This window comes from Anolis sagrei, chromosome 5 (assembly GCF_037176765.1).
Source record: "Anolis sagrei isolate rAnoSag1 chromosome 5, rAnoSag1.mat, whole genome shotgun sequence".
Lineage (NCBI taxonomy): Eukaryota > Metazoa > Chordata > Lepidosauria > Squamata > Dactyloidae > Anolis > Anolis sagrei.
In genome coordinates this window covers 5,843,157-5,862,963 of record NC_090025.1, presented here as the reverse complement: position 1 = coordinate 5,862,963, position 19,807 = coordinate 5,843,157, and the positions used below count along the sequence as shown (strand labels likewise).

At 44.1% G+C, this 19,807-nt stretch overlaps 1 protein-coding gene across 2 annotated transcripts in view; it reads right to left on the bottom strand.

The window, feature by feature from the left end:
- Positions 1–18,258, bottom strand: part of ADAM33 (ADAM metallopeptidase domain 33) — a 114,200-nt gene extending 95,942 nt beyond the window's left edge. For both annotated transcript variants that reach the window (XM_060779453.2, XM_067468542.1), the window contains exons 1-2: positions 18,045–18,258; positions 3,870–3,952 (exon numbers count right to left, since the gene is read on the bottom strand). In XM_060779453.2, the coding sequence (XP_060635436.2) occupies positions 3,870–3,952; positions 18,045–18,180 (219 nt within the window). In that variant the 5' untranslated portion in view covers positions 18,181–18,258. The remainder of the gene's footprint in view (positions 1–3,869; positions 3,953–18,044) is intronic.
- Between the last annotated feature and the right edge of the window lie 1,549 nt (positions 18,259–19,807).

Below are 19,807 nucleotides of genomic sequence, written 5' to 3'. Positions count from 1 at the left end.
AATGTCAGCAAAGAAGTCAAAGGATGTGGGGAAAAGAAGAAAACAGAATACGAAAAACACCATGGTCAGGAGAGGCCCCAAATTACACCCTCTCCATTGACTTCCCCAAAGAATGCCAGGGACCGAGGAGAGTAAAAATAAACCTCGGAGCTGCCCTACATTCCCGGTCACAACGGCTTTGGGGCCTAAATATAGATTCAGAAACGAGCAGCTCATCTCCCTGCTCTCTTTTATGGCGGAAGCGCTGGCTGCGTTGAGCAAAGCAGTCCTACAAATCCCAGTTAACGGAAACTGGGAACCTATTGGTTGGCCTGCGGAAAAATGGAAGCATTCAGTGCATTGCTGACTAGTACATCCTCTTGCTTCAACAGCTCTGTTCCAGCCAGGATTTAGGGCTCATCCACACTACAGAATTAATGCAGTTTGGTACCATTGTAACATCCATGGCTCAATGCAATGGAATTATTGGTGTTGTAGTTTAGTATGTTCTTCGTTTTGTCCTCCTTTCGTTTGGATGCTGTGCTTCAGCACTTGAGGAGCATCTACACTGTAGAATAGATGCAGTTTGGCACCATTTTAACATCCATGATTCAATGCAATGGAATCATGGATGTTAAAGTTTAGTATGTTCTCCATTTCGTCCTCCTTTTGTTTGGATGCTGTGCTTCAACACTTGAGAAGCATCTACACTGTAGAATAGATGCAGTTTGGCACCACTTTAACTGCCATGGCTCAATGCAATGGAATCATGGGTGTTGAAATTGAGTATGTCTTTTGGTTGGATGCTGCACTTCAGCACTTGAGGAGCGTCTACACTGTAGAATGGATACAGTTTAGCACCACTTTAACTACCATGGTTCAATGCAATGGAATAATGGGTGTTGAAGTTTGGTATGTTCTCCATTTCGTACTCCTTTAGTTTGGATGCTGCACTTCAGCACTTGAGGAGCATCTACACTATAGAATGGATGCAGTATGACACCATTTTAACTGCCTTGGCTCAATGCAAATATTAAATACTAAATCATGAAATTTAGTATGTTCTCCTTTTCATACTGTGATGAAGTGTAATTTTTTACCTATAGTTATGTATTGTTATAGATAAGTGTTTGTATGGGTAAGTATATAGTATTGCATAATGTTGGGAGATGGTAGCCAGCTTAGCTCGCCTTGAGCTGAGTTGCTATGGAGATAGGGGCAGAGACAACTGCCACTTGGCAGAGCAGCCATTTTAAAGCAGTTAGTCTGTGGTCGGTGAACTGCAGAGGTGGCTGGTTCTTTTGTGTGTGGAGAACCAGTGAGGATTCTGTAGTCAAAGAACTACAGGGGAAGGCTGATTCTTTGGTATTAAGAATCAGGAAGGTTTTGGCTTTGAGCCAATATAGTTTAGATAAGTCGAGTGACTTATTTATATTGAAAGTAACAGTTGTGGAAAAAGAGGGGAAGCCCTAATAAGCATCTTTATTGTAACAGAACCATCATAAAGAAAGGACAAGTGTGTGCCTGAAACAATCTGTTAAAGAAAGAAACATCTTTTTAAAGGAACTAAGTTTGAGACCTATTTGTTAGAAGAATTAGACCTCCTAGGAGTTATTTAAGAACTGTTATGAATGTAACTTTGAAGATCTGTACCTCTAAGAGAAAGGAAACTTTGAAACCATCAAGCTTCTGTACCTCAATAAACTTGCTACAGTTTCTTTTTAAAGTCAAGCCTATGTTACCATTCCTTTCCAAGTCAAGTCACACTACATATTGAAGAAAGACCAAAGCAACATTACAAGCTCTTGGTTGTGTCATCAATATAATAAGCCCTCACAAAAAGGTGGCTCCTTTTTACCAGCTCTCTACATATTGATAGTAGTTATATTTATACATCCGTACAATTTGGTGGCATCATAACAAATTAGTGGCCAAGCCTTCACAATTAGTAGCAGTAATATACGGGCTTCTCCACACATACTCCTTTTGTTTGGATGCTGCGCTTCAGCGCTTGAGGAGCATCTACACTATAGAATGGATGCAGTTTGACACCATTTTAACTGCCACGGCTCAATGCTATGGACTTATAGAAGCTGTAGTTCCACAAAGGCCTTACTTAGCCTTCTCTGACAAAGAAGGCTGGTGCCTTCCCAGACTACAAATCCCAAGATTCCACAGCACTGAGCCATGGCAGTTAAAGTAGAGCCAAACTACATGAATCCTACAATGTAGACGTACCCGTAATCCAATGCTCTGCTTTGGCTCTATCGGACAATACGTGAATCCACTTCTGTTCTCTTTTTGATAAAAAACAAACAAATAACCCATTTAAACTCATTTCGGTTTCACTGGTTAGACCCCTCCTTGCATCAACGATTTTAGTTTTATTTTTGCTTTTCACCTCAATGTGGTTGCATGCTACCGAGCTTTTTCTGTGTGTTCTGTGCAAACGTTTAATGATTCAGCCACTGGTCGAATCGCTCTGATCTTGAGTGTCCTTAATGTCTGAAACAGCACCAAATCCTCTGTTTTACAGCATTCAAAAAACTGCAAGAACAGCTGCTTTCTTGGCCAAACAGCAAGGGGAAAACCTCAATCCAACAAAGGAAGAAATGCAAACAGGAGGCAAGAAATCCAAATTTCCTCGTCTCCAGTTGCTGGAGAAATTGGAAAGCAAAAGACGACAGCTGGTTCGGAGGGCCCAGCTTTTCCCCTTTCCAAATACAGTTCTCTTTCCCCCTCATTGGGTGCATCTCCACTGTAGAATTAATCCAGATTGGCATCCCTTTAAGTGCCATAGCTCAATTATAGTTTGGTGAGGCACCAGCACTCTTTGGCAAAGAAGGCTAAAGAGCTTGTAGAAGGACAACAGCCATGAGCTATGGCAGTTAACGTGGCATCAAACTGCATTCATTCTGTACTTACTTACTTAGGCAATCCCTCATTGACCAAGTAAGATTGTCCTACAAGTTTGGTGTCCTGGTGGTGGGTACGTAGTTGACTGTGGAGCCCTATTCTTGACCTGCATGTTCTTCCGCAGTGAGGGCATTGGTTTACAGATGGGAGGCGGTCCCAGTCTGGGTTGGCTTGACATGCTTTCCTCTTGGCACGTTTCTCTCTTTCGCCCTCCATTCATGCCTCTTCAAATTCTGCAGCACTGCTGGTCACAGCTGACCTCCAGCTGGAGCACTCAAGGGCCAGGGCTTCCCAATTCTCTGTGTCTATGCCACAGTTTGTAAGGTTGGCTTTGAGCCCATCTTTAAACCTCTTTTCCTGCCCACCAACATTCTGTTTTCCGTTCTTGAGTTTGGAGTAGAGCAACTGCTTTGGGAGACGGTGGCTGGGCATCCGGACAACGTGGCCGGTCCAGTGGAGTTGATGGCGGAGGACCATGGCTTCAATGCTTGTGGTCTTTGCTTCTTCTTCCAGCATGCTGACATTTGTCCGCTTGCTTCCCAAGAGATTTGCAGGATTTTTTGGAGGCAGTGCTGATGGAATCGTTCCAGGATGTGACGTCTATAGACAGTCCACTTTTCACAGGCGCATAGCAGGGTTGGGAGGACAATAGCTTCATAAAGTTATTTATTCATTCTGTAGTGTAGATGCACCCAATGAAGGAGGAAGGCATTTTGAAATGGAAGAAAGCTTGTTCCCTGAACTGAAAGGTATGGAAACTATTATTAGTCCCAACAGAGCCATTTATTTACCTATTGCTGGACTCACCATTCAATCATTCACTCTATAGATTTGGCTGGGAGTAGCCCACAATATTGCATCTCAATCAAAGAGATAAAAGTGGGAAATTGTTGTTGCTCTTGTTATAGCTAGAAAGAACTGGAAACCAGCTATGCATAGAAAAGAATAAACACAAGGCTTTGATAAATACTTACGCCTTGCGCCGTGCTGACATCACGCCTGTTTCGCCCTCCTGAAATCCAACGAGGAGTAACAAATTCTCCCTGCGGAGATGTCCCTGGAAGCAAACAATACACATATCAGTCCGTAATGCTTATAAATAAGTCGATGCATATAAATAAGTGGTGCAATGGGTTAATAATAATATTATAATAAACCTTATTTATACCACGCCACCATCTCCCCAATGGGGACTCGGGGCGGCTTACATGAGGCCAAGCCCAGACAAAACCCTTCTGCCGGCAGGGCTGAAAACTGACAGTTCGCAGGTTCGAATCTGAGGAAAGCGTGGATGAGCTCCCTCTCTCAGCTCCAGCTTCCCATGTGGGGACATGAGAGAAGCGCCCCACAAGGATGGTAAAACATCAAAACATCCGGGCATCCCCTGAACAACGTCCTTGCAAACGGTCAATTCTCTCACACCAGGAGCAACTTGGAGTTTCTCAAGTTGCTCCTGACACAAAAAATGTCCATATACAAAAAAGCTCATAGGATCTCAGGGTTGGGAGAAACCACCAGGTTCATCCAGTCCAATCCCTTCCTGCCAGTCAGGAAGGCCCCATCCAAGCCCTCTCAACAGATGGCCATCCAATCTCTACTTAAAGACCTTTCAAGAGGGAGACTCCATCAGACTCCAAAGCAGTGTATTCCACTCTTGAACAGCTCTGACCCACAGGAATTTTTTTTCCCTAATGTTTTAGTTTATAGTTTCAATCTACCGCTTCGTGTCCTAGTCTTTGGATCATTAGAAAACAAGCCTGCTTCCGCCTCAATGTGACATCCTTTCCAATATTTAATCATGGCTCTCAAGACCTGGTAAAGCTACAACTCCTGTGATTCCATAACATTGAGCCATTGGTGTCAAACTGCATTCACTCAACAGTGTAGATGCACACCTCATTGTCTCTCCTTTTTGCGGAATTTTCTAATCCACTGCACTTTAAAGGAGAGAAAACGTCCACATTTTGCAAAGAGAGGAACAGAAAATCACCACCAAAGCTTATAAAAAAGTAATAGAGGAGAAGGAAAAAGAGGAACTGAAGATTTCGTATTCAAAACAAACCAGTCAACAAACCGAAGCGCTCTACACTCCTCTCCTTTGTCAGGCAGAAAGGATTTCCCTAATAAACTTTGCATTGTCTTTAAGGTTGTGTTGCATTGTATTTAAGGGTATGAACACTTTGGGTCTCCATCAACTGAGAAAAGTGAGGCACCAATAATATTAAGGGCGACCAGAGCAGTCCTCATCATGGACGTTGTCACGGCCATCTTTGAATTGTCCTACCCACTTATGCACTTTGCTTTCACTCATAACAGTATCACCATACACTTCACAAATCTGTCGATGAATTTCTGCAGCAGGCAGGCTCCTTGCTGACAAAAACCGTATCACTGAGCGAACCTCACATGCGGAGGGTGAGTTGAGAGTCTTAAACATTTTTAAAGCACAGAACAGAACCGTACAGGTGAGCTACAGAGCGGAAACTGAGCACAGTTGTTCCCGAGGCATGCCGGTACACAACACACATGCTCGTTGTGGTATGCGCGCGAACTACTAGTGTCTACAAGAAAACGGACCTTACTTTAAAAATACCCCTCGTATTTGCAGTTTTGGCATCCTGTCTTGGCTTACTATGTTTCAAATGAGGTGTTTTCCAAAACCTGTTGTTATGTTTACAGATTACTGGGTTGATGGGGTTTATGGCTTCCTTTGTTTTCATCACCACATTCAGCACTGGGAGGATATGCAGCAAAAGGGCGGTGAAGTGCAACCGCCACAGAACCACTGAGAACAGAGGTACACAATGCAAAATCTCAGCCCGTGAATCAACAAATAGTCCACTCAGAGTTGGCTTTGTTGACACAGAAAGAACTCTTGCTCCTTTGCTTTTCACAGAATCCTAGAGTTGGAAGAGACCTCGTGGGCCATCCAGTCCAACCCCATTCTGCCAAGAAGCAGGAAAATTGCATTCAATGCACCCCCGACAGATGGCCACCCAGCCTCTGCTTAAAAGTCTCCAAAGACAGAGCCTCCACCACTCCGGGGCAGAGAGTTCCACTGCTGAACAGCTCTCACAGTCAGGAATGTCCAGATGGGATCTCCTTTCCTGTAGTTTTTCCTAATGTTCAGATGGAATCTCCTTTCTTGTAGTTTGAAGCCATTGCTCCATTGCATCCTAGTCTCCAGGGCAGCAGAAAACAAGCTTGCTCCCTATGACTTCCCCTCACATATTTCATAGAATCATAGAATCAAAGAGTTGCAAGAGACCTCGTGGGCCATCCAGTCCAACCCCATTCTGCCAAGTAGCAAGAAAATTGCATTCAAAGCACCCCCAACAGATGGCCATTCAGCCTCTGCTTAAAAGCCTACAAAGACAGAGTCTCCACCACACTGAGGCAGAGAGTTCCACTGCTGAACAGCTCTCACAAGAAGTTCTTCCTAATGTTCAGATGGAATCTCCTTTCTTGTAGTTTGAAGCCATTGTTCCATTGCATCCTAGTCTACAGGGCAACAGAAAACAAGCTTGCTCCCTCTTCCCTATGACTTCCCCTCACATATTTATACATGGCTATCATGTGCCCTCCCAGTCTTCTCTTCTTCAGGCTAAACATGCCCAGCTCTTTAAGCCACTCCTCATAGGGCTTATTCTCCAAGCCCTTGATCCTTTGAGTCACCTTCTTCTTCTGGACACATTCTAGCTTAGAATCAACATCTCCCTTCAACACACTTTACCTGTGATTCCAGGTGAAGTGGTCTGACCAAGGCAGAATAGAGCATGGGGAGCATGACTTCCCTGGATCTAGGCACTAGACTCCTATTGATGCAGGCCAAAATCCCATTGGATTTTTTAGCTGCCGCATGACATTGTTGGCTCATGTTCACCTTCCTGTCCATGAGGACTCCAAGATCTTTTCCCCAGGCATTGTCCCCCATTCTGTCTCCTTGCATGTCATGTTTTCTGCCTAAGTGGAGTGTCTTACATTTGTCCCTGTTGAACTGATTTTGTTAGTTTTGGCCCATCATCTCTCCAATCTCTGAAGACCATTTTGAATTCTGCTCCTGTCCTCTGGAGTACTGGCTATCCCTCCCAATTTGGTGTTGTCTGCAAACTTGATTATCGTACCTTCCAACCCTTCATCTAAGTCATTAATAGAGAACCTGAGCAGGGCTGGGCCCAGGACAGAAGCCTGCTTGCGGCACTCCTCTCGTCACTTCTTTCCAGGATGAAGAGGAACCATTGGGGAGAATCACCCTCTGAGTTCATTCACTTAACCCATTGCAAATCCACCTAACCATGCAAATGTGAGTAGATCAATAGGTACTGCTTCTGCAGATCAATAGGTACTGCTTCATGCCAATGGCCACATGACCTTGGAGGTGTTTATGGACAATGCCGGCTCTTTGGCTTAGGAACAGAGATGAGCACTACTGCCAGTCGGATACAACTAGACTTAATGTCCAGGGAAAACCTTTACCTTTACTATGATTGCGATTTCTTGCAATCATAGAGACTCTAGTATCATTTGGCAGTGAAGTCTTGTGAAACTACAACTTACAGGATCCCACTGCTGAACTTGCTGACCAAAAGGTTGGTGGTTTGAATTCGAGGAGCAGGGGTGAGCTCCTGCTGTTAGGCCCAGCTTCTGCCAACCTAGCAGTTCAAAAACATGCAAATGTGAGTAGATCAATAGGTACTGCTTCTGCGGGATGGTAACGATGCATCATGCAGTCATGACCTTGGAGGTGTCTATGGACAACACTGGCTCTTTAGCTTAGAAATAGAAATGAGCACTACTGCCAGAGTCGGGAAAACATTTACCTTTACTTTATGATTGCAATTCTTGCAATCATAGAGACTCTAGTATCATTTGGCAGTGAAGCCTTGTAAAACTACAACTCACATGACCACACTGCTGAACTTGCTGACCAAAAGGTTGGTGATTTAAATCCGAGGAGCAGGGGTGAGCTCCCTCTGTTAGGCCCAGCTTCTGCCAACCTAGCAGTTGGAAAACATGCAAATATGAGTAGATCAATAGGTACTGCTTCTGCGGGATGTTAACGGTGCTCCATGCAGTCATGACCTTGGAGGTGTCTATGGACATCCCCGGCTCTTTGGCTTAGAAACAGAGATGAGCACTACTGCCAGAGTCGGACACAACTAGACTTAATGACAAGGGGAAATCTTTACCTTTGTATTGTCAAAGGCTTTCATGGCCGGAATCACTGGGTTGTTGTAGGTTTTTTTCGGGCTATATGGCCATGTTCTAGAGGCATTCTCTCCTGACGTTTGCCTGCATCTATGGCAAGCATCCTCACATCACTATCTCTGAGAATGCTTGCCATAGATGCAGGCGAAATGTCAGGAGAGAATGCCTCTAGAACATAGCCATATAACCCCAAAAGAACCTACAACAACCCACTAATCAAGGTGGTCAGTTGAAACATTCACACCTAGCTCCAGCAGACAAGAGTCCTTTGCCCCACCCTGGTCATTCCAGAGGTATATAAACCCAATTCTCCTAGTTCCAACAGACCTCACTACCTCTGAGGATGTTTGCCATAGATGCAGGCAAAACGTCAGGAGAGAATGCCTCTAGAACATGGCCATATAGCCCAAAAAACCTACAACAACCCACTAATCAAGGTGGTCAGTTGAAACATTCACTCCTAGCTCCAGCAGACAAGAGTCCTTTGTCCCACCCTGGTCATTCCAGAGGTATATAAACCCAATTCCCCTAGTTCCAACAGACCTCACAACCTCTGAGGATGCTTGCCATAGAAGCAGGTGAAACGTCAGGAGAGAATGCCTCTAGAACATGGCCATATAGCCCGAAAAAACCTACAACAACCCAATCTTTACTTTATGGCCGCAATTTCTTGCAATCATAGAGACTCTAGTATCATTTGGCAGTGAAGTCTTGTAAAACTACAACTCCCAGGATCCCGCAGCCTTGTGCCATGGCAATTAAAGTGCATAAATCCTTCAGTATAGGTCAGGCATGAGCAAACTTCAGCTCTCTGGGTGGAAGGAGGATCAAAGTTGGCCCATGCCTGGTATAGATGGACCTTAAGCCTTCAGCTCAGTGTTTCTCAGCCTGGGGGTCGGGACCCCTGTGGGGGTCACGAGGGGGTGTCAGAGGGGTCGCCAAAGACCATCAGAAAACACAGTATTTTCTGTTGATCATGGGAGTTCTGTGCGGGAAGTTTGGCTCAGTTCTATCATTGGTGGCGTTCAGAATGTTCTTTGATTGTAGGTGAGCTATAAATCCCAGCAGCTACAACTTCCAAATGTCAATGTATTTCCCCCAAACTCCACCAGTATTCACATTTGCGCATACTGAGTATTCATGCCAAGTTTGGTCCAGATCCGTCATTGTTTTAGTCCACAGTGCTCTCTGGATGTAGGTGAACTACAACTCCCAAACTTAAGGTCAATGCCCACCAAACCCTTTCAGTAATTTCTGTTGGTCATGGAAGTTCTGTGTGCCAAGTATGGTTCAGTTCCATCATTGGTGGAGTTCAGAACGTTCTCTGATTGTAGGAGAACTATAAATCCCAGCAACTACAACTCCCAAATGACAAAATCAACCCCTCGCCAAACCTCACCAGTATTCCTATTTGGGCGTATTGGGTATTTGTGCCGAATTTGGTCCAGTGAATGAAAATGCATCCTGGATATCTGATATTTACATTACAATTAATAACAGGAGCAAAATTACAGTTATGAAGTAACAACAAAAATAATGTGATGGCTGGGGGTCGCCACACCATGAGGAACTGTATTAAGGGGTTGCGGCATTAGGAGGGTTGAGAACCCCTGCTTCAGCTCAAATTAAATCTTTTCTTTGGCCATCACCCTTTGCAAGTAAGAGAATGCTTCTTCAGTGGCAATCCCACACGGAGAGGTGGCGCATTGGGTAGATTGATACTCCACTTTGGCAGAAAAAACGAAATGCAAAGATACAGAATGGGGGACAATGCCTGGCTCGAGAGCAGTACGTGTGAAAAAGATCTTGGAGTCCTCGTGGACAACAAGTTAAACATGAGCCAACAATGTGATGTGGCGGCAAAAAAAGCCAATGGGATTTTGGCCTACATCAATAGGAGCATAGTGTCTAGATCTAGGGAAGTCATGCTCCCCATGCTCTATTCTGCTTTGGTTAGACCACTTTACCTGGAATATTGTGTCCAATTCTGGGCACCACAATTCAAGAGAGATATTGACAAGTTGGAATATGTCCAGAGGAGGGCGACTAAAATGATCAAGGGTCTGGAGAACAAGCCCTATGAGAAGCGGCTTAAGGAGCTGGGCATGTTTAGCCTGAAGAAGAGAAGGCTGAGATGGGATATGATAGCCATGTATAAATATGTGAGAGGAAGCCACAGGGAGGAGGAGGGAGCAAGCTTGTTTTCTGCTTCCCTGGAGACTAGGACGCAATGGAACAATGGCTTCAAACTACAAGAGAGGAGATTCCATCTGAACACGAGGAAGAACTTCCTGACTGTGAGAGCCGTTCAGCAGTGGAACTCTCTGCCCCGGAGTGTGGTGGAGGCTCCTTCTTTGGAAGCTTTTAAACAGAGGCTGGGTGGCCATCTGTCAGGGGTGATTTGAATGCAATATTCCTGCTTCTTGGCAGGGGGTTGGACTGGATGGCCCATGAGGTCTCTTCCAACTCTTTGATTCTATGATTCTATGATGCTCCGGGGATCCATTCTATTTGCAAAGTTGGAGAAGGAAAGCGTTCCTTCCAGTAAACAGAGCAGCTCCGTGTCCAGTCCTTGCAGGAGGGAAGATCCTCCAAACCTCCCTAGCTTAGCAAGAAGTGTCTGTCCCAGACTAGACCATATACAGTCATAATGGAGCATCGGCGGCACTTAGCAGCTGAGTGGGAAGGGAAATGAAGAGCAAAGGAAAGCCGGAGCCAGAAGCGATGAAAGACTGAAGCCAGCCAAGCACATGAGTGTGCCTCTCACTACCAATACTACAACGACTGGTCCAGCTTTTCCCTTCTAAGGGCAAATGCTTCTTCAAAAGCAGAGGTTTCTTTAAATGTTGGACTCCAGTCCAGTCTGGATGATGGGGAATAGAGTCCATCCATATTTGGATGAGGACACAAATCCCGTAAGGGTGAATCCACACTGCAGAATCAGTGCAGTTTGACAGTTTAACTGTCGAAGGCTTTCATGGCCGGAATCACTGGGTTGTTGTAGGTTTTTTCGGGCTATATGGCCATGTTCTAGAGGCATTCTCTCCTGACGTTTTGCCTGCATCTATGGCAAGCATCCTCAGAGGTAGTGAGGTGAGGATGCTTGCCATAGATGCAGGCAAAACGTCAGGAGAGAATGCCTCTAGAACATGGCCATACAGCCCAAAAAAACCTACAACAACCCACCACTTTAACTGCCATGGCTCCATGCTATAGAAGCCTAGGATTTGTAGTATGGTGACCTAAATGAAGCTTGCATCTATATAAATAAAAATGTAATGTCCGTGGGTTGTTGTAGGTTTTTTTGGGGCTATATGGCCATGTTCTAGAGGCATTCTCTCCTGACTTTTCGCCTGCATCTATGGCAAGCATCCTCAGAGGTAGTGAGGATGCTTGCCACAGATGCAGGCGAAACGTCAGGAGAGAATGCCTCTAGAACATGGCCATATAGCCCAAAAAAACCTACAACAACCCACTAATCAAGGTGGTCAGTTGAAACATTGAAACCATGAAAATGAACAAAATCTGGCTACCAGTATTTAAAAACTCAAAAATTACAACAGCAAAACAACAGAGAGGAAACAAACAAGGACATCTAATCACCTCTCAACAAAAGTTTGCTCTAGGCACTGTCAGGCCATCAAATGCTAATCAAGGTGGTCAGTTGAAACATTCACACCTAGCTCCAACAGACAAGAGTCCTTTGTCCCACCCTGGTCATTCCACAGATATACAAACCCTTTTTCCTAGTTCCAACAGACCTCACTACCTCTGAGGATGCTTGCCATAGATGCAGGCAAAACGTCAGGAGAGAATGCCTCTAGACCATGGCCATATAGCCTGAAAAAACCTATAACAACCCAGTGATTCCGGCCAGGAAAACCTTCGATGATACAATGTAATGTCCATTTGTGGGATTAACATAAAAACACTGGATGAATTGACACCAGATTTGGACACAAGATACCTACTAATCCAAGGAGTGACTATCACTAAAAAAATTGATTTTCTCATTTGGGAGTTATAGTTGCTGGCATTTATATATAGTTCACCTACAATCAAAGAGCATTCTGAACTCCACCAGTGATGGAACTGAACCGAACGTGACACACAGGACTTCCATGACCAACAGAAAACACTGGAAGGGTTTGGTGGGCATTTACCTTGAGTTTGGGAGTTGTAGTTCACCTACATCCAGAGAGCCCTGTGGACTAAATTTGGCACAAATACCTAATATGCCCAAATTTGCTGGTTGGGTTGGGGACAGGTTGATTTTGTCATTTGGGAGTTGTAGTTGCTGGGATTTATAGTTAACCTACAATTAAAGAGCATCCTGAAATCCACCAAGGATGGAATTCACCAAACTTGGCACACAGAACTCTCATGACCAACAGTTTGGTGGGCATTGACCTTGAGTTTGGGAGTTGTAGTTCACCTACATCTAGAGAGCCCTGTGGACTCAAACAATGATAGATCTGGACCAAACTTGTCACAGATATTCCATATGCCCAAATATGAACACGGATGGAGTTTGGGGGAAATAGACCTTGACATTTGGGAGTTGTAGTTACTGGGATTTATAGTTCACCTACAGTCAAAGTCATTCTGAACCCCACCAATGACAGAATTGGGCCAAACTTCCCACACAGAACCCCCATGACCAACAGAAAATACTTAAGGCCACCCAGTCCAACTCTCTTCACCAGGGCAAGAAAACATCATCAAAGCCCTCCTGACAAAGAGCCATCCAGCCAGAGATATAGATAGATAGATAGATAGATAGATAGATAGATAGATGATAGATAGATAGATAGATAGATAGATAGATAGATAGATAGATAGAGGGGAGGGGGAGAGATATGATTCACACAGAGATATAGTATCATAGATTTGAAAGGGGCCCCTAAAGAAGGACAATTACATGTTCCAGAATAGGCAAACTGGACAATCTCCACATCAACACTGACAAACAAACAATAAGAAATACTGTTTACCCACAAGCATAATGAAATTACATATATTGGAAACCAACACTTTCTCATTACTTTATTTTCCAGATCACCAGACTGGGTCACAGCAACGCCTGGCAGGGGACAGCTAGTCAATTATAAAATACCCCAAAAAGAATCAAAATATCAAAGTAAAAAAAAAGTCCTGCGATTTCTAATTTGCTTCTTTTCCTCCCAGGCTAAGGAGAACCTACATCTATGAACAGATGTCTCACAGGAGAAATAGACCCTTCGGGACTTCAATTCTCTGCCTCTCCAAACTAGTTGGGGATTATGGGATTCCTGGTCCACAAAAGGTAGTTTCCCCAATTTCTAACCCATAGTGACAACATAAGATTCTTCCACAGCTGGCTACAGGAGTCTGGGAGTTGTAGTCCACAAAGTCTAATCCTGTTTCCCCACGCACTAACCCTGATTCAAACTCTGGTGCCCACAATTGTCGCCTGATGCTCAAAGTATTGCACCATGCTGATTTCTAGGAAAATTATAAGGTTGTTTCTATATACATAAAAATGTAATGTTTGTTTGTGGGATTAACATAACTCAAAAACCACTGGATGAATTGACACTAGATTTAGACACAAGAACCTCTCAGGCCAACAAGTGACCATCACTCATAAAAACACTGAAAAACACAGCAGAAGGGACCTAAAAAGCCAAAAAACAAAAAATACATTACAACGTATGCGCAAAACCACATATATATACGCAAACACACATATACACAAATATATACACACACATATACACACACAAAACACATATACACAGACTGGGCCACAGCAACACATGGCAGGAGATGGCTAGTTAATAATAATAATAATAATAATAATAATAATCTCAAACCTCCCTTGAATTAATGAAATTCTATGTTAATGCTGACATTTTGGTCTGTTTTTAATTCTGCCCAAAATATGGCATGCAGGACAGGATTTCTTCATGAGCAAAGGGGATGTAAATTTATTATTATTATTATTATTATTATTATTATTATTAATGGCGTTACCCCACTTGAATTACATTCTTCAGCCAGATCTACAATTCTCCCCCAAATAAATTATGTGAGTTATGTGGGGCAGAATTCCTCCATGAGGAAAGATGGCAAAGTGGACATATATGTAGTTTATCATCAATATCAACAACAATCCCACTTGCAATACATTCTTTGGTGGAATCTACAACTGTCACCAAAATATGGCATGCAGGGTAGGATTCCTTCATGGGGAAACACCTTGGAGATTAAGATTGTCTGGGGAGGCCCTGCTCTTGGTCCCACCATCCTCGCAAGTGTCTTCGGTGAGAACAAGAGAGAGGGCCTTCTCAGTGGTGGCCCCTTGGCTGTGGAACTCCCTCACCAGTGACATTAGATCAGCCCACTCCCTCCCAGCCTTTAGAAGGAAAGTAAAAATCTGTCTGTGGGATCCGGCATTCGAATAATAGCGCAGTGCAATAACAGACTGGAATATGTGCAATGATTACGGAACAGCCTTGGATTGTGATTTTTGGATAGCGTGATTTAACACTGAATGTAATGCTTTTCAATGTTTAATGTGTATTTTAATTCAATTGATTTTTAGCTTAATGTTTGTCTATGTTCCAAGGCATTGAATAATTGCCACATGTAAGTGGCCTTGAGTCCCCTTCAGGGTAGAGAAAGGCGGGGTATAAATAAGGTAAATAAATAAATATGGATGGGAAAAGGGTATAATAATAATAATAAACAAATGATAACAATAAATCTACTCCACTTGCAATACATTCTTCAGCCGAATCTATAATTCTCACCATAATATGGCATGTTTTCTAAATGAGGAAGAGTGGGAATATAACATTTATTTATTTATTGTCGTGTCAGAAGGGACTTGAGAAACTGCAAGTCGCTTCTGGTGTGAGAGAATTGGCCGTCTGTAAGGACGTTGCCCAAGGGACGCCTGGATGATTTGATGGTTTATCATCCTTGTGGGAGGCTTCTCTCATGTCCCCCATGAGGAGCTGGAGCTGGTAGAGGGAGCTCATCCGCCTCTCCCCGGATTTGAACCTGCGACCTGTCAGTCTTCAGTCCTGCCAGCACAGGGGTTTAACCCACTGTGCCACCAGTGGCTCTCAATATTAATCTATATAAATTAAAATGTAATGTTCGTTTGTGTGATTAACATAACTCAAAAACCACTGGGTGAATTGACACAAAATTTGTACACTATACCCCTAACAGACCATCAAGTGACCATTGCTCATAAAACACTGAAAAACACAGCAGAGGAGACTTAAAAAGGCAAAAAACACAAATACACGCAAGCACACATATATACACAAATACACAAATATATACACACACTTATACACACAAAGCACATATACACAGACTGAGCCACAGCAACGCGTGGCAGGGTATGGCTCGTATACAAATAAAAATAAATAAAAGCACTTAAAAACACAGCAGAAGATACTTAAAAAGCCTATATATATATATATATATATATATATATATATATATATATATATAAAATGCATGCATTAAACCAAACACACACACACACACACACACATATAGAATCATAGAATCATAGAATCAAAGAGTTGGAAGAGACCTCCTGGGCCATCCAGTCCAACCCCATTCTGCCAAGAAGCAGGAATATTGCATTCAGATCACCCCTGACAGATGGCCATCCAGCCCCTGTTTAAAAGCTTCCAATATATATATATATACACACACACACACACAAAACACATATACACAAACTGGGCCACAGCAACACATGGCAGGGGACGGCTAGTATAATAATAAAATAAGACCAACAAATAACCATCACTCATAAAAACACTGAAAAACACATCAGAAGAAACTTAAAAAGACAAAAATTTAAAAAATACAATGCATGCACAAAACCACATATATACACACACATATATATACACACAAAACACATATACACAGACTGGGCCACAGCAACAAGTAACAGGGGATGGCTAGTATAATAAAATAAGATCAACAATAACAACAATCTTAAATAATATACTGCACTGGCAATAAAATCTTTGACTGGAACGACAAATCTCCCCAAAATATGGCATGTTTCCTTCATGAGGAAAAGTGGAAAAGGGATTATTATTATTAGGTTCTTGTGGGTTTTTTCGGGCTATAGGGCCATGTTCTAGAGGCATTTCTCCTGACGTTTCGCCTGCATCTATGGCAAGCATCCTCAGAGGTAGTGAGGTCTGTTGGAAATAGGACAATGGGTTTATATATCTGTGGAATGGCTGGGGTGGGGCAAAGAGCTCTTCTCTGCTGGAGCTAGGTGTGAATGTTTCAACTGACCACCTTCATTAGCATTTGAAGGCCTGCCTGAGCCTGGGAAAACCTTTGGTTGAGAGGTGTTAAGATGTGCCTGGTTGTTTCCTCTCTGCTGCTTTGCTGTTGTAATTTTAGAGTTTTTTAATACTGGTAGCCAGATTTTGTTCATTTTCATGGTCTCTTCCTTTCTGTTGAAATTGTCCACATGCTTGTGGATTTCAATGGCTTCTCTGTGTAGCCTGACATGGTGGTTGTTGGTGTGGTCCAGCATTTCTGTGTTCTCAAATAATAATATTATATAAACCCACAAGAACCTAGTGATTCCAGCCATGAAAGCCTTCGACAATACATTATTATTATTATTATTATTATTATTATTATTATAGCCATCATAATAATACATCATCAACCTCACTTACAAGGCATTCCTCTGCCAGATTTAGGATTTTCCCCAAAATATAGCATGCAGGTCAGAGTTTCTTCAGGAGATACAAATGTAATGCTGAAGATGATAACAACAACAACTACAATCCACTTTCAGGATCCCTCCATGAATCATAGAATCATAGAATCAAAGAGTTGGAAGAGACCTCATGGGCCATCCAGTCCAACCCCATTCTGCCAAGAAGCAGGAATATTGCATTCAAATCACCCCTGACAGATGGCCATCCAGCCTCTGCTTAAAAGCTTCCAAAGAAGGAGCCTCCACCACACTCCGGGGCAGAGAGTTCCACTGCTGAACGGCTCTCACAGTCAGGAAGTTCTTCCTCATGTTCAGATGGAATCTCCTCTCTTGTAGTTTGAAGCCATTGCTCCGCGTCCTAGTCTACAGGGAAGCAGAAAACAAGCTTGCTCCCTCCTCCTCCCTGTGGCTTCCTCTCACATATTTATACATGGCTATCATATCTCCTCTCAGCCTTCTCTTCTTCAGGCTAAACATGCCCAGCTCCTTAAGCCGCTCCTCATAGGGCTTGTTCTCCAGACCCTTGATCATTTTAGTCGCCCTCCTCTGGACACATTCCAGCTTGTCAATATCTCTCTTGAATTGTGGTGCCCAGAATTGGACACAATATTCCAGATGTGGTCTAACCAAAGCAGAATAGAGGGGTAGCATTACTTCCTTAGATCTAGACACTAGGTTCCTATTGATGCAGGCCAAAATCCCATTGGCTTTTTTTGCCGCCACATCACATTGTTGGCTCATGTTTAACTTGTTGTCCAGTTAATCATGAAACAACAGCAGCAGCAGCAACAACTATACCCCACTTGCAAGGCATTCTTCTGCCAGATCAGTAATTCTTCCCAAGCTATAGCTTGCAGGACAGGATTCCTTCCCAAGAAAGAATGGGAAAGGGGATATATCAATATTACAAATATTACAAATCTGCTCCACTTGCAAGACATTCTTCATCCGGAGAGAGACCCCTAATTGGATCCCTCAAACTGCAATGAAGTGGACTCAGTTTCTCGCAAACCTCCGGATCCCCAAATTCCCCCCTAGCCCTAACTCAGTCCCTACAAGCCTGGCTCCCTCTCCACTCCCAATCCTTTTCCCCAGCCAGGATAATGGAGAGGTGAGCGCAGACCTCTCCAAAACAAGACAAGCTCTCCAAGTGGGGGGATCTGAACCCAGTCCTTACCTGTCTGCCCCTCGGCGGAGCCCCCCTGGCTCAGGAGCAGCAGCATCAGGAGGGAAGAGAGGGCGAGGAGCCCCCAAAGGGAGCCCGAAGAGACCCCGAAGGGAGGCCCAGGAAGCCCCCCGGCGCCCCTCTCCATGCCAGCTGGGTGCCCTCCGCCTCTGCGCCTCGCGCGCCCCTGCCTTTTACGCACGCCTTCGCCTTCGCCTCTCCCTCCGCCTTCTCCCCTTCCTCCTTCTCTCCTCCTCCTCCTTCTCCGGCCCTCCTCCTTCCCTCCTTCCTCCCCCCTCCCCTCCCCTCCCCTCCCTCCCGGACCTTTTCCTCTCCTCCTTCTGGCTTTTCTTTCTTTCTTTCTTTGGCTCGGCTTCCCTTAACGAGAAACACATGTTTGGAGAGGCTGAGAGAGAATTGCGCGCAGAGAGAGAGAGAGAGGAAGCACGCCGAGGGTCTTTCCCACGAAATGAGACCCCTATTTTCCTCTTCCCCCTCCCCCAAATGAAAGCCTTGCCTATCAAAGGGGTGTCTCTTGGGAACTGCAACTCCCCAAATCCCCGGCTGCCTAAGTGCTGGGAGTTGGAGTCCTCCAAAGAAGTTAGAGAAACTGTGCGTAAAGTTTCCAAGTCTCTAATTGCCAGGGAACTTTGGAATCGGAGACCAAAGAAATCAGAGGGACTGATTCCCTGAAAGGATGCTGGAATTTCCCTTCAAAGGAGTGCCTTCTTGGGGATCACAGCGCCCCAAATCCCTGACTAGTCAAGTGCTGGGAATTAGAGTCTTCCCAAATATTTCAAAGGAACGGAACCCTAAAGCAGTGTTTCTCAACCTTCCTAATGCTGCGACCCCTCAATACATTTCCTCATGCTGTGGTGACCCTCCAACCATAAAATTATTTTTGTTGCTAGTGGTGGGGTTGGGGGGGGGGGGGATTGATTTTGACATTTGGGATTTATAGTTCACCTACAATCAAAGAGCATTCTGAACTCTACCAGCGATGGAATTGAACCAAACCTGGCGCACAGAACTCCCATGACCAACAGAAAATACTGGAAGGGTTTAGTTGATATTGACCTTGAGTTTGGGAGTTGTAGTTCACCTACATCCAGAGAGCACTGTGGAATCAAACAATGATGGATCTGGACCAAACTATGCCCACATGTCAACACTGGTGAAATTTGGGGAAAATAGAGTTGACATGTGGGAGTTGTAGTTGCTGGGATTTATAGTTCACCTACAATCAAAGAGCATTCTGAACTTCAATAACAATGGAATTGAACCTAGCTTGGCACACAGAGCTCCCATGCCCAACAGAAAATATTGGAAGGGTTTAGTGGACATTGACCTTGAGTTTGGGAGTTATAGTTCACCTACATCCAGAGAACACTGTGGAATCAAACAATGATGGATCTGGACCAAACTTGGCACAAACACTCAATATGCCCACATGTCAACCCTGGTTGAATTTGGGGAAAATAGACCTTAACATTTGGGAGTTGTAGCTGCTGGGATTAATAGTTCACCTACAATCAAAGAGTACCCTGAACCCCACCAAAGATAGAACTGGGCCAAACTTCCCACACAGAGAGCCCCATGACCAACAGAAAATACTGTGTTTTCTGATGGTCTTCGGCGACCCCACTGGCACCTCCTCGTGACCCCCCCAGGGGTCCCGACCCCCAGGTTGAGAAACGCTGCCCTAAAGTTTTCAAGCTGTAGTAGTAGTTCTCAATCTTCCTAATGCCCCTTAATACAGTTCCTCATGTTGTGGT